Source organism: Cyphellophora attinorum (assembly GCF_001299255.1).
Source record: "Cyphellophora attinorum strain CBS 131958 chromosome Unknown Contig5, whole genome shotgun sequence".
Lineage (NCBI taxonomy): Eukaryota > Fungi > Ascomycota > Eurotiomycetes > Chaetothyriales > Cyphellophoraceae > Cyphellophora > Cyphellophora attinorum.
Window position 1 is genome coordinate 254,460 of NW_017253233.1, and position 14,611 is coordinate 269,070.

At 52.7% G+C, this 14,611-nt stretch overlaps 4 protein-coding genes across 4 annotated transcripts; 3 read left to right on the top strand and 1 right to left on the bottom strand.

Annotated features, from left to right (window-relative positions):
- Nucleotides 1–3,771: 3,771 nt before the first annotated feature.
- On the top strand, nucleotides 3,772–5,385 carry AB675_6751 (uncharacterized protein; the record flags this gene model as incomplete). The annotated part of the gene is made up of 3 exons (XM_018147064.1): nucleotides 3,772–4,019; nucleotides 4,073–4,274; nucleotides 4,321–5,385. The coding sequence occupies 3 exons, from the start codon at nucleotides 3,772–3,774 to the stop codon at nucleotides 5,383–5,385; spliced, it is 1,515 nt and encodes a 504-aa protein (XP_018003618.1).
- Nucleotides 5,386–6,778: 1,393 nt separating this feature from the next.
- Nucleotides 6,779–7,947, bottom strand: AB675_6752 (putative zinc-type alcohol dehydrogenase-like protein YogA; the record flags this gene model as incomplete). The annotated part of the gene is made up of 2 exons (XM_018147065.1): nucleotides 6,779–7,087; nucleotides 7,150–7,947. 2 exons carry the CDS (start codon nucleotides 7,945–7,947, stop codon nucleotides 6,779–6,781), a joined length of 1,107 nt encoding a protein of 368 aa, XP_018003294.1.
- Nucleotides 7,948–8,969: 1,022 nt separating this feature from the next.
- AB675_6753 (putative aminotransferase) lies at nucleotides 8,970–10,929 on the top strand (the record flags this gene model as incomplete). The annotated part of the gene is made up of 2 exons (XM_018147066.1): nucleotides 8,970–9,057; nucleotides 9,125–10,929. The coding sequence occupies 2 exons, from the start codon at nucleotides 8,970–8,972 to the stop codon at nucleotides 10,927–10,929; spliced, it is 1,893 nt and encodes a 630-aa protein (XP_018003279.1).
- A 1,234-nt stretch (nucleotides 10,930–12,163) lies between these two features.
- Nucleotides 12,164–14,315, top strand: AB675_6754 (F-box protein; the record flags this gene model as incomplete). Its single annotated transcript, XM_018147067.1, has 3 exons — nucleotides 12,164–12,404; nucleotides 12,456–13,767; nucleotides 13,820–14,315. 3 exons carry the CDS (start codon nucleotides 12,164–12,166, stop codon nucleotides 14,313–14,315), a joined length of 2,049 nt encoding a protein of 682 aa, XP_018003227.1.
- Between the last annotated feature and the right edge of the window lie 296 nt (nucleotides 14,316–14,611).

Sequence of the window (14,611 nt, forward strand, 5' to 3'; positions counted from 1 at the left end):
GCATCATCAACTGAATGGATCCCTAATCGTTCCAAGGTTCTCTTCTCGAACGGTGGTTTGCCGAGGGTCTCAGGCCTGATCCCTGGCCCAGCCGATACTCGGTGCTCCGGGAAAGGCATGAGTAAAGTACCTGCCTATCGTATCCATCTTGGGTCCTACCTCAGCTTTTTTGCTTAAGCTGGTTATCTTGACAACCTCTTGCTTGCAAATCTGCTGTTTGATCTTGCTTATTTGTGACTGAGTAGCTAAATTGTGGTTCGTCTGCTGTTACAACTGTTTACGAGGGAGAGGTCGTCTTGTTCGCTTTCGAGTCGTCAGCGGAAAAGCACCATTCAACCGAAACAATACCCCAACGAAAATAATAAGCAAACCTTCGGAATCGTCATGGCCGGCAGACTTCTTCACTGAAGTCGCCTGTCTTCGGGTGACGACGAGAGAAGTTTCTGATTGTGAAGACAGCTCATTCCTTAGCTGGACCGAGCTTCTGTTGCAGTGAGGGTTGCAATTGCTTGTTTGTGGTACAGCAACACAGCAAGCTGAGATGGACGACGCTCTATCACATGGTTTGGCGGTACAGTGGAGCCGGAACTCGAAATCGAAAACAAAAACTTCAACGACATCACAGCAGCAAGCCTCGACGAAAACGACAAAGACATTAGAAAAGCAGCAGCCGTCAAGAATATCAGATGGTAAGACGAGTGGAGGGAAAGACTCGAAAAGTTACTATCATCATCGATGAATTTGAAGATGACGTGAAAAGTCCGTGACGTTTCTTTTGGGTGGCATTTCAGCCGGGTTCCGCCAGCCGTCAGAGCAACGCAGGCTGGCGGAGCGGAGGTTCTTGGTCATGGTGTCACAGCGTCAGAACTCAGGCGTTTCTGGGTGGTCGGGACTCTATGGGGAGACCAGTCTTGGGAGGGATGAATTTACGATAACGTATGAGGTGTAAGTGTCTGACGAGAGCTCGCTGCTGTTTGTTTGACCCATTCATTTGGATGTCGGACAGCGGCATGTCAGTGCTCGGATGCGATTGGAGATGCCCGAAGTCGAGCAAGAAGTGTCGTCGACCATGCCGTTCGACCAAAGAAGCAGCACGTGTGCGTCCAACAGATGCCAGAACGCCAGCAGGCGTGTTCTATGGTCGTTCGGTTGACTGAGCCATACCTCATCGACATAGACGTCGGCCGGCTATTTCACTTGCAGCAACACTATGATTGCTTGACGGTCCCGACTATCCAATGTTGAGATATCAAGATGAACGGTTGGGTCTCTTGCACGAACGGCAGCAGAAACGCATGTGCGGGGCACAGGAATTGCTCACTTCAAGTTGCGGGGTGATATCACGTGATCCACCTCGCGCACGCCTGGGCTTCGAGGATAAAAGTATGCCAGAACGACATCGATGTTTCCGTTGAAGGGACTTCGAACCTGAATTGAGAGAACATCGCGCTGACGTGCAAGGCCCTGAGCTTTGTTAATGAAAATCACGAAATGAGACGATGACGCTATCAACTCTGAACGACTGAATGTAGAAGCATAATCTACTCTGCTCATCCTTGTTGCGAATGGCGCAACTCAGGGCCGTACCTTTCTTGTTGATACATCCCTGCTGGCAGGGCTTCTAGAACTCAGCCACGTGCGAAGACTTGCCTGACACTTCGAGGTTGCATCGCTCGAGAAGGGTTCCGTGCATTTGAAGCCACGATTCGTTTTGATCAGTGACGAGCTAGCTGAGCACTTGTGCCGAAATCTAAAACGAAAGACGACCGCAACAACTGTGCACCAGGTGCAATTCAACCGTCGATGACTGCCGTTCAGTGAAGCCGGCCAAGCGCTATTTCCCGTTCAGAAGAGCCCGAGGCCGACCACTTCAAGATGTCGTCCTAGACGCGAATCTTGCGACTACCTCCGACGGTATGCATATCGACTCCTCCTGATGTCCACCCTCGAAATGGCTTTATTCAGATCGACATCAATTCTCCGACAAGGCGAGCATGATAAGCAATAGTGAAGCAATAACGAAGGACGATCTGCTCAAGGACAGTATGGATTGACAGGAGCGCTTCCCAAGCAAGCTGGCCCGGCAACCGGATTGATGTTCCTGAAACCATGAAGCAAAATAGCCGAATCAGCCTATGAAGATCTGGCCCCTTAGGGAATCTCCGTGGCGCGAGCCGCTGTGGTGGAAGCACTACTGTCTTCGCCTCGATTAGGGCCAAGATTTAGCAACCCGCAGCGTGCTGTCTACTTACTACAGACTATCATGCTTAAGGGACTCGAAGAATGCCGCAGACGAGAAGCTCCAGTGTCACCTCCTCATCACCACCGACAACAGGTCCGCCGAGAAAACCAAAGCTGCGAAGCATCCATAGCAGAGCGGACATTCGCGCATGGTCGCTTGCAGAGCGATACTGTAGAAAGAACTCCTACTTTCCTGCGAGCTCGGTTCAGTCGGACTTCTCGAGCAGCTGCTGGTTATGATGCCAATGCGCGACCTGAACCCCGACCTGTTGAGAGTCTGGACTTCGCGCCATCTTGGCGCATTCTATCCAGTGAACGAACCGCTCATTTCCTGTCTGATGCGGCTGGTGCGAAGCCACACAATCGGTTTGATGTCGGAAAGATGAATCACGAGAACGACCTCGAACAAGCAACGACTGCCGTGGCACAAGGCTCGTATTTCAGCAACTGCAGCTGCAAACCCCACCTTTTCTGATTTGCTTGTTCCTGCGCTAGGCACTGCCGGACCCCTGCCTCCCCGAACTTGCCGTTCGTCACTCATCTCGAACGCGCCACTTCCCCAACCTCGAGATGCTTTTGCACTCTCTCCGTTCATCTTTTGGCCCTCTTCGCCGTGGTTTACCCTAAACATGACGCCTCCGCCTCTTTGGGATCTCGAGAAGAGTGTCTGCGATTCGTACGTCCCTGTCGACGGCAAGGATTATCGATCGTGTGACATCGCAAAGTCAAACGCCAGTCTTCACGTCGCACGGGTTGAGAACCGCGCTCAGACAGGTACTCAGAATCTGCGCAACGTCATAGCTTGTTTCGTGTGCCTTCCATTCATAATTGTCTCGATAACGACTCGAACATAGTGCTTACGCGGGGTTGGGCAAACACTCGCTGGATCGACGCAATCTTGACATGATCTTCGTCACGGTTCAAAACGACTTCCTATCACTACTCTGCTGGGCATAGGATAAACCTCACGCGAAAGACGAAATTTTCCTAGCTCAAGGGGAGCGACGGCTGCGCTAACGTTAGATCATGCTACCAAATAGTGGCGTTGGTGTTGTTCAGCTCAATGAGTGGACTCGCTTAGAGCCAAATAACTTCAGCACGAGCTCTTTACGTGTAGCCCCAGGTTTGAGCACCACCTTTCGAGATCGAGCAACTTGAACGACCGTTGCACTAATGCGGACCGGTCCCAGACTAATGCAATGTGAGTACCCACGGGCACACAATGTTCTTGCTACAATGCCGCTTTCTCACAGTCGAGAGAGCTCGAGATGCAAGGGTGCAGAATGATTGTCCCAGTTTCGTGTCTTGACCCTTGCTGCTTCTCACCCGGCAGTGTGGGAGAGCACGACCACATGCCCAAAGCATACCCAGAGGGACGAGCTACCGTCTTATATTGCTACATCTAAGTTCGCCCATCGTGTTGCGTCTCACAGTACCCAGAACTTTGATGCCGGTTATGTTTGAATCCATCTGGCCCACAACTCTCATGGCGCATGACATCTGTTGTTAGACAGTCAGCATCCCGCCGCCATGGTCGACCATAATACTGGCATCGAGATAGCTGAAAGAGTCTCTTCTGTGTTCTCGGTGCTTGGTGCGGTACTAATCATCACGACCTTCCTATACGACAATCGATTTCGCAAACCCGTCAACCGTCTAGTATTCTATGCCAGCTGGGGCAACCTCTTTGCAAATGTCGCAACACTCATTAGCAGGGAGGGCATCAAACGTGGCATAGATGGCCCATTATGCCAGTTCCAAGGCTTCCTCATCCAATGGTAGGTGCTCGATTCAGACGCAGCTCGCATGGTACTGACACGTTTTCTCTCAGGTTCATGCCGGCCGATGCACTCTGGACCTTTGCCATGGCATGCAACGTGTACCTCACATTCTTCAAACAGTACGACTCTATCTCGCTAAGGAAGCTTGAGTGGAGGTACCTGGCAATATGCTACGGCTTGCCATTAATACCAGCATTGACCTTCCTTTGTATTGACACTCGTGCGCGAGGCAAGATATACGGGTCAGCTAATGTATGTCTGACCTCACACTGCCACCACTTATGCTGACCTTGTCAAGCTATGGTGCTGGATTACTCGAGAGTGGAATGGGCTGCGTATCGGCGCTTTCTATGGTCCCGTCTGGATCATCATTCTCTTCGACATCTTCATCTACATTAAGGTAGGCATGATTGTCTTCAAGTGGAGAAAGTCCCTCGTCTCGCTGGGCACGCGGACAAATAGCAAAAGCCAAGAGCATACCTACGAACCCAAGATCACTGAGCGACCAAGATACGAAATCAATGTTTCTAGCGCGGTACCGCATTCTCGGTCGCGATCACTGACGGGGAACTATCGGCCAAACAGTATCAGCAGCACTGCACCATTCTCACCCTCGCACACTCGTAACGGATCCAACGAACAGCGGCTCAGTGATCAATCCACCCAAGTCGACACTAGAGTCAACACCACGATCAGCTATCAACCCAGCACAACCAAAGGCTCGCCAAGAGTCGTTGACGCCAACAGGGCCACCCTCCAATACTGCTACACCTCATGTCTGTTTCTGTGCGCTCTGATCATCACTTGGGTACCCTCAACGATCAATCGCCTGTACACGCTTGTCAGACCCAATGAGGCTGTCAGTCCCTATGGTCTCGACCTCTCCAGTGCACTGGTGCTACCACTGCAAGGGTTCTGGAACATGGTCATCTACATCGTCACCAGCTGGACAGCTTGTAGGGCACTCTGGAAGGAGTCGACACCAGAATACAGTTGCTTTAGCGACTCGTCACGTCGGCCGTCAGGCCACAAACTTCAGCATCTCGGAAGCACTGACTTCCGTTCACCAGGAACGACGACGGCTGCCAACACGCTGCCAAAAGACCCTTTCCCGCTCAGTCCTCTAGATCAGACTCACTTCGCAAAGACGGAGTATGGACACGGCTACAATCATAGTCACAGCCACAGTCTCAGCACCGATTATGCCTACAATCGGCAGCAGCAGCAGCGCCATCAACAAGCAGAGCGCCCTTCATCGCCACCTTTGAGCCCGCTCAACGCACATCCTCCCGCAGCTCCACCGCGACCCAGTCTAGCTACTCAGACCATCATGACGAGCGCGCCGACACTCTCGCCAGTCTAGTCCCACCCATACCCAGCCGTACAGCTGCACGGCAAGCTCGAGGCAGAACCCATGGGATGAGGTTCCTACAGAAGAACGCTCATCGGCCCTACTCAGGGGCGATCAGTTCAACTCTGTGCTCACGACGGCGCCACCGAGGAGTTATAGCGCAACCGGCCTCAGGCGCCAAGGAAGTGATGGCAGTACAAGCGCTGGTAGAGATAGTAGGAACGGCGATAGGTACGACCATTTGAATGTTGCCAGGAGCGGGAGTGCTACCAGCCAGAATGGCTTGGTAAGGATGGGCAGTCGAAGTCATAGTCGACAAGACAGTGGGCATATCGTTGAGCAGATGAGGGGTGCTACTCCGATATGAGAAACGATTAGGAAAGAAGAGGGAGGCTGCCGCCTCCGCGCTTTATAATCAGCGCTGCCGACTTGTCGCCAATACGAGTACTACTATTATCATCGAAGACGGAGACGCAACATACCCAGCAGAAAAGCGATCGGAGAGCAAAAGCACATAGAGATGGAATTCACCGAGGTCGTGTCCTCATGTCAACATCAATGAAAGACGACGAAGGAGAGACTCTTGGAGCCACAGGACACACACGTGCACGACAGGGACCGTGCGATCGTCGCTAATCAGCAAAAGTGAGCTACAGTAGAGAGTTCTACCTGAGCCAAGCTAAAGAGGATAATGGGAAGAGGGAGGGCGGAAACTGTAACAATAGCGAAATGGTATACTGCTGTAGAAGTAATGTGCGCCATATCGACTGCTGCCAGCTTCGGCAGCGAGGGTGCCAAGTGTAGAGCGAGATCTTGCGAATCTGGAATCAGAGGTACCTAGGTAGTTACAGATCAGGGTAACTACGACCCAAGAGGTAGTCATCCGGTCTGTTGAGAACCCTTCAATACAGATGCCATTGCTGCCCGAACTCAAATGTCTCTAGATGGCATGGAAGCGTGAGCAGCAGCTTTCTGAGATTGGTGCGGAAGGAGCAGTACGCTATCAAAGTCAACCGTAATTGGAATCGTGCAAGGAATAAGTGAATACCTCCTGGCCGATACAGTGAAGTGGTTGTTTCGGTTTCTGGCGGTCTTTCGTTCTGCTGAAAAGATATAATAGTCTGACTTACGCTCGACATGTTTCCTTCTTTCTTCTCCACGTACTTCGATGGCGAACGAGCCGATTGCCATATCAAGAAAGTGTCTGCTGCTTCTTGATGCGGCGAATCGTTCCGAGGAGGCTCGAAGCCGCCCTTGAGGGAAACATTCGCATGACATTACTGTCATTACGGACCGCTGTAAATACGGTAGGCAGTCCTCCTGTCGAACAGGCGTTCCGAAGACGTCAGATTCTCATAATGGTGATCACCGCACCAAGAGTGCGAAGCGAATGGCAATTTCTAACCTACAGCTTACTCTCCCCACCACTGCTCCCCGTAATCTCAATGACAAGCTTGCCAAACTGGCTCGCCTTCTTCATATCCTCGAACAGCCCGTCCACGTCCTTGATATCATCACCGCTGGGATCCCACTTGACCACGCGTGATACTGGTACACTTGCACTTGTCCGCTTGACAAAGTCGATCATATCCTTGAACTCCTTCCGCGAACCCATAGTCGAGCCCTTGACCTCGATGTTCTTCAAGACTGCTTGCATGAGGAAGTCCATCTTCGGAGAGACGGTCATACCATAAATGGAAATGATGCCGCCGTTCTGGGAGGAGTATTAGCATGATCTGGCACAACGCATTCAGAGAGTAGGGGAGAATAGCTCACCTTCAGCAACTTCGCACCTTTCGACACCACATCACCACCTGCTCCGTCAACGATGCAGTCGAGGTTCTTGTTCTCCTTGGGCAACAACTCCTTCAGCTTCTTATCCCAATCCTTCTCCTTGTAGTTCACGCCCCCCTTCGCACCAAGCTTAATCGCCTTGTCAATCTTCTCCTGACTCCCACTCGTCACAAACACATTCGCGCCCGCTGCCCTGGCAAACTCCAACGCACACAACGCTACACCGCCGCCGATACCCGTTACCAGGATATTCTTCCCCGGCTTGAGGTTCTGCGGGCCGCACTTGACCATCACGGCGCGCCACGCCGTCAGGCCCGTGAGCGGGATCGCTGCGTTCTCGACGTCGGAGAGGTGGGAGGGAGCTTCCTCGACCTCACTTGCTTCGACGAGCATGTATTCTTGGAGTGTGCCGTTGGGGTTCATCTTCGTGCCGCCCAAGATCTTATAGCCGGTCTTGTCTTCGGGACCCTCTGGGTCCGTGTCCCAGCCGGTGCCCGGGTTGACGACGACGCGTTTGCCCGCCCATGCTTTTGCGGCGGCCGAGGAGCCGGTGGAGGTGACGGTGCCGCAGCCGTCGGCGAGGAGGGGAATGCCGAAGCCGAGGCCTGGGTAGAGATGCTGGCGTATGAAGAGGTCGCGGTGGTTGAGAGCGGCGGCGGAGATCTTGATGAGGAGTTGGTTTGCGGAGGGGGTCTGGTTGGGGACGGTGGTGATCTGGAGGGGGTAGTAGACTTGGCCGGGCTTGCCGTCGACTTGAGATATTGTTATGGCTTTGGGCATTTTGGTGGTGCGAGAGAGAGAGCGGAGATCTTGTATGCGGACGGGCTCGTCGTGGTGAGGTCCTCGCTGAGGAGGTCCAGAGAGTTGATTCTTGACCTATTTTATACGTGTTTCGCGCCGCTCGTATGGGTAGTATGTTAGCAACGCACGGAGATTCATATCTACGATCGTTAGCTACACTTGTTCGGCTATCGTATAGCAGCACGATGCCATCGATAATTCGTGGATATCCGTCTGCCCATTCGGTTGAGCACCCCGCAACTGCCGAGGTCAAAGTTTGAAGGAACCTGAGGACGGTCCGGTCGGTCCGGTGTGACGTGAGGTGCGAGTCGTGAATAGACACGATGCTCATGGCTAGGCAATCCTGCTGCATTCTGATACGACTGGCCGTGCCCGGCATTAGCGACGAGGAAGTGATTCCCCGGCTGAGCGATGAACAACCGCAACTTGTGCGATGAAAACAGTCGCAGTCAGCTCATCGCGCGTGCTGACTTCGTTGCACAAGACGCGCCCTGTCCTCGTGTCACGCGCGTTTGCAAGACTAGCACTGCGTGAAAGATTCGTTCTTTCGGGACTGATGTGTGAGTGACAATCGCGCCTCCCTTGTACGATATGATGTAGATCAAAAGGCGAATGCGCATGGGCGAGGATCGAACCGACAAGCGCGGCCCCATGAAATCACTATTCGTATTTAACCTGAAGCCAAAGCCAAATTCAGAAGCGAGTAACCCCTTATCGATACGTGCCAATTTAACATTGTGACAAACATCAACTACCGGAAGTTATATCGATGCTCAGTGTGCATCATCAACGTCGAGAAACTCCAAAGGGGCCACATACTGCGAGAGCTGAGGCCTAACACTAGGTAGAACAGATTCCCGCAAGTTGTTCTGGTGGCAAAGCGGTGGTAGTGTCTGGGCACCTGGTTTCGGGCTCCGACTGGGAGACAAATACTAATGGTAGAACCCCACGAAACGCAATTGAACGGCGCTCGAAAGCATTGACGAGCTATTGTGCCCACCATGGCGGCGTTTGGGGAGCCGAACAGCTATGGCCATGCTATGAAATCACAGTTCCTGTTCGATCCCAGATGGACTAATCTCAATCACGGTAAGTCTCGAGAACAAGCGCAAATGATGATCCTCGTCCGGTTACGAATCTGACATTGCCCGAACAGGATCTTTTGGTACTTATCCACTGCCAGTCAGAAATGCCATGAGAGGTTACCAAAAATTGACGGAGGCTGCTCCGGACAAGTTCTTGCGATATCAATACATCGATCTTCTGGATAAGTCAAGGGAACGCATCGCGAAGATCGTCAACGCTCCCGTGGATGAGTGCGTCTTCGTGACCAATGCAACTACTGGTATTAACACTGTGCTGCGGAATCTGGTCTACAAGCAGAAGGACGTCATCATCTATTTCGACACAATATACGGCGCTATCGACAGGACACTGAAATCTATCAAGGAGACCAATCCTCAAATCACCCTTCGCAAAGTCGGACATGGACAAGACTTCGCCTATACGTTACCGTGTACTCACCCTGATATTCTCAATGCGTTCTCGCAGACCATATCGCGGATCTTGTACGATGGATATACGCCAAGAGTTGCCGTCTTCGACACGATTGTTTCCAAGCCCGGGGTGCGATTTCCATTCGAACGATTAACTAAGATGTGCAAAGAATATGGCATCCTTAGTATGATCGATGGGGCGCACGCAGTCGGACAGATTCCACTAAACCTCTCACAGCTCGATGCTGATTTCTTCGTTACCAATTGTCACAAATGGCTGTACACACCTCGTGGCTGTGCACTCCTGCATGTTCCAAAGCGTAATCAGCATCTACTGAGAACATCGTTACCCACGTCATATGGCTACGAGCCAGCAGATGGAGAGAAGATGAAAAACAACGACCTCGCGGAATCGTCGAAGACAGGTTTCGTCAAGCTGTTCGAGTTCGTCGGCACAGCAGACAACTCACCCTTCTATTGCGTACCTGCTGCACTGAACTTCCGACAAAATCTGTGTCCAGGCGGTGAGGAGGGAATATACAACTATATCAGACACGTGGCGCAACGGGGAGCTGACTTACTAGCGATGGAGCTCGGTACAGAAGTGATGGACGAGATGGACGAAGGCCGCGGGCTCAAGACGATGGGAAGCTTCGAAGCCAGCGATCGACGTGACTCGGTGAGGGGCTATACCGGTGGACTCCGAGATTGTGCAATGGCCAATGTGCTCTTGCCCATGCACATTGAGGGAGCTGCCAGTATCGGCTCGATAGCTCATGGTCCAGGTGGAGCTGGCAGCGCTGGTGGTCTCAGTCCCCTTCATGGACAGGGCCGGAAGTCATCATACGGGTTTCCGAGTGCGAAGATGTACAGTGGTGGAAGCTCACATGTTGCTTCGGCTTCGTTGGGCGGAGGAGTGCTCTCGCCACCGAGTGCGCCTTGGATGTCCTCAGAGATGAGCACGAGTCCGAAAGGCAGTCCAGCGGGCAGTCCCATGGGAAGTCCTTCGCTCAGCTCGACAGGTGGCGGCGCGGTCATCGTGAAGCCAGAAGACGTCAAGAAGCACCTAGATTGGATGATGAAGATCCTGGTGGACGAGTTTCGGACATATGTGACACTGTTCGAATACAACGGGAAGATCTGGGTGCGGGTCAGTGGCCAAATCTATCTGGAGCTACGGGACTTTGAATGGCTTGGAAGTGTGCTGAAGGCCCTCTGCGAAAGGGTCAGGATGGGCGAGAGCTTGAAGGATGAGGATGACAGCAGAGTCGGCAGAGTCCACTCACGCGCTGAGTCAACTTTAGATCTGGAAGCCCTCGGAAGAACTGTCAGCGAAGTCAGGCTTGGACCGCCGTTGAATTCAACTCCGGCGCCACCAGTGCCGCCGGTTCCTGGGGCAGGGAGTGCTGCATCATATGCAACTCGGAGATTTGATGGTGCACTGGGACAATGGGTCGAAGCTTGAATGAAGTGTCATGGATGAACGGATGAGCAATGGCCTGTCATAGCACCATGGTCGAGGACAGGGTCAGGCGACGAAAATTCGAGGCTGTGCTTGAGAAATATAATTGCTGTCTCATCACTGTAGTAATCGACGCAGGCTTCCTCGACCGCCACGACCGAGCGCCCGGTCCTTGGCCAGCCTATGCTATGAGCAGATTCTACATCGAGCCCATAACAGAGATTCCGAAGTTGGTGGTACTTGTGTTCATGAACCGCACGCGACCAGTAATTGTTGCCCCGTAAAGGTGTTGCATACCCCAGATCTCCGCCCGACACGAAAACGAACAGCGGGCCGCTCAGGCTTGCCACTTGGCGAGCTCTAATTAAACGTTCACGAACACGAGCAGTCGGAGACCGCCGAGTTTCTCGTTCACCGCCCTACAACAGAACCCAGATACATATCGAGTTTTTCCGGACATACAGCATCGCTATGGAGCTATCAAGCATTGTGTGACCCGAGACCTCTATCTATGAATGAAAGTACACCTCCAGACCTCTAAGACTCCTCGGAGAAGTGACAACGCAACAGGCTTGGCCGAACAGGCCCCAGGAAATGGAAGCCGGTAGCCGCCTGAAAATTGGTGCCTAAGCATACCTAAACAATGATGAAATCCTTCCCCAGAATTTGCCACTTTTAGCGGCTTTAATTGGCTTTTGTTGCGCCCGGAGGAAAAAAATCGCACCAAAATTGATCACATGAGCAGCCAAGGCTTGAGACTTTGGAGCGGAGATCAGCTGGTTGATGTCACGAGAACATTTTCATTACCCCCATAATTGAGTCTGCAACACGCCTTCTGCGCCCTGACCAGCCTCTCTATGCCTTTGGAGGTATGTTGTTAGTCACAACATGGAAAATTCTATGTTCCGCTTAACTGCGGTCGGAAGTCGCGTCCACCATCCACTCCGTGCCGGTCGTTGCGACACGTTGCCTCGCGCTGGACGCTTGGTAACCCAGTATTCGTGTGTCAAAGGGTGTCACGGAAGCATTTCGCCCTGTCAACACAGGCAGGCGATGACTATACACAATGCCCTTTGAGGTTTTCATTTATAAAGGTTTGTTCTTGGGACCCGAACCCAACCAGTAAATCCCCTTCACACATGGTATACGGAGACATTGCTAGCCTGAGATTTGTTTACTACCCCAGATTCTCAGTGTCAACGTGCAGCGGTGGGAAGGCGCCACCAAATTCGCGATCATGGACTTTATGAACGTGCTCAGCATGACTCAAAGGGGGCCAGACTCACGGAGAACTAGCTTTAGATATTCATCCTTCGACACAACAATAGCAGCAGAACAATCTGCTATCATCGATTCAGCAGCAACAACACCACACGATAGCCCTCTGCTTCGTCCGTACCGACACCTTATAGCAGAACCAGAGATGCTTCCGCAGGCAACTCGCAAGTTCTCATACAACAGCGTCAAGGAAGACCCAGGTAAGGTCAACTCAGAAACGAGCCTGGGACCAATTATTGACATGCTCCTAGTTCAAGACACACCACAGTCCTTCGCCGCTTCCCTCTCCTCCGAGGAACTGGAAGAGGTTGAGTGGATCGCGTGGCCATGCAGTCAATGGTGCCGCACAAAGGGTCTTTGTTCACACCACTCAGGTGCCACCCACGACGACTACATCCAGACCCGACTCGACGGGTACGCTAGAAGCAATCCCCGCAAACTGCAGAAGATTCTACAAGAGATCGAGAAGCGACGGCAAGCCCAAAGACACGGCAGGTTCCCAGCAGTAGTGACACCAGGACTTGGTCGGGACCGCACAGAATCTGGGCTGGATGTCTGGCGTGAAAAGCTGAGGCGAGTTCTGGTACGTCCGCTGGAGCTCGAGGACGAAGAAGCGGTCATCTTGACAGACAGCGAAGATGATATGTCAATCGTCGAGTCAGGGAAGGTCGACCTTTCCCGGTTCGAGATGCTCCCAAACGAGATTCAGGATCTCATCTTCTCCCACACTGTCGTGGACCACACTGCCGACGTATACGCAAGACCACACACCGACCTGTGCTCACTATCTCTGGTGTCTCGGAGCCTTCATGCGGCCGCCCTTCGCGTTATGTACCGGCACGTCAGCATTCCACAATCGAAGAGCTTCACCAAGTTCCTACGAAGCCTGACAGAAGATGAGTCACTGGGAGAGTTTGTGCAATGGCTAGACTTTTCTCACTACAACAACCTTGGCTTCGGACGCGCCCGATCGACCTCCACGAGAACACCATTTGTGACTCCGACCACCATCAGAGAATGCTTGGATCGCCTGCCACAGCTCCAGGCCTTCCTCGTCCACGAGCACATTGACGACGAGCTGGATGTTAACGTTCTGGAGAAGCTCTTCCGCATGCCACATATGCAGGCACTCGACTTCACAGCATGTTCGTCAAAGCCGTTCACCGAAAGCTTCACCAGCTTGTCGTCCACGCTCTCTAGCAGTGCTCTGGCCGGTCCAAGAGGTCACTCTCTCAAGCGATTGTCCCTCCACGAGTGCACTACACTGCCAGAGTCCGTCTTTGAGGCGATCCTCCCTCAACTGACGAACCTCACTCATCTCGATGTGGCGCACACTTTGATCAACGACAAAGCTCTCAACTCCATTCCGACGACTGCCCGCATCACTCACCTCAACCTCGAGCGTTGCACGCGCCTGACCGGTTGCGGTGTCGTCCGCTTTCTCACCAGTCACCCGGCAGCCAAAGACAGCATTGTTTATCTGAATGTCTACTCCGACGCCTCACGACACAGGCTCCTCAGCGAAGAGGAAGTCACCCGCCTACTACCTGCCTGCCCCCAACGGTCCGCTCCCTCAACATCGGCGGAAATCGCGTCAGCGCTACCCACATTCCAGTCCTGCGCAGACTCGCAACTCAACTGGAGGAGCTCGGTCTACGCAGCGCCAATCTCGCCTCGATGCCGACATCAACCGCATCTTCGCCACCACAGACGGCGAAGCAAACCACCAGACCACCTTACGCTACCTCGACCTTACCGACATCAAGTCCGTCACCCAGATGTCCCTCATGTACAGCCCGGCCACGTTGTCCGGTCCTCATACTGAGCCTCTCGAAGTCATCGAGCTCGGCGGCTCCGTGCTCGAAGAGATCAAGAAGCGTACCGCGAAGGTCAAGAACCCTGATTGGGTAGTGCGAGAGCTCGGAAGGCGGGGTTGGTACGTTCGAGTACCAAAAAATAGTGCTGTAGGAGCTACTGGCGATGGGACGGTTATTGATGATGGGAGTAGGGGCTGGAAGATGGGGGCGAGGTGGTGGGGAATGAGAAAGGTGCCGGTTGTGAGTCAGGATGTTGGTGGGATGTATGGATATTTTATGTTCAAGCGGAACTGAGGCTCTTTTGGTTTGCATGTTTTGTTTGCAGCATTTGGAACATGGTCTAGCACACGGTCATGCTCGACAGTCAGGGCATTGGGGAAAAGCAAGCAAGGCGCTGTTACGGTTTTAACGATCATAATCAGGGGTCCAATGCATTAGGCATGACCATGCTATCACCCTTATCATCGTCTTGGATCAGGAAAAAGGGAAGGGACATCATTAGTGCCTATTGTAACGACCGCAAAAGGAAGCCATCTATGTGTATATATATGTCCACGTGATTATTTCGCGTTTATCTCTCAATCATTACT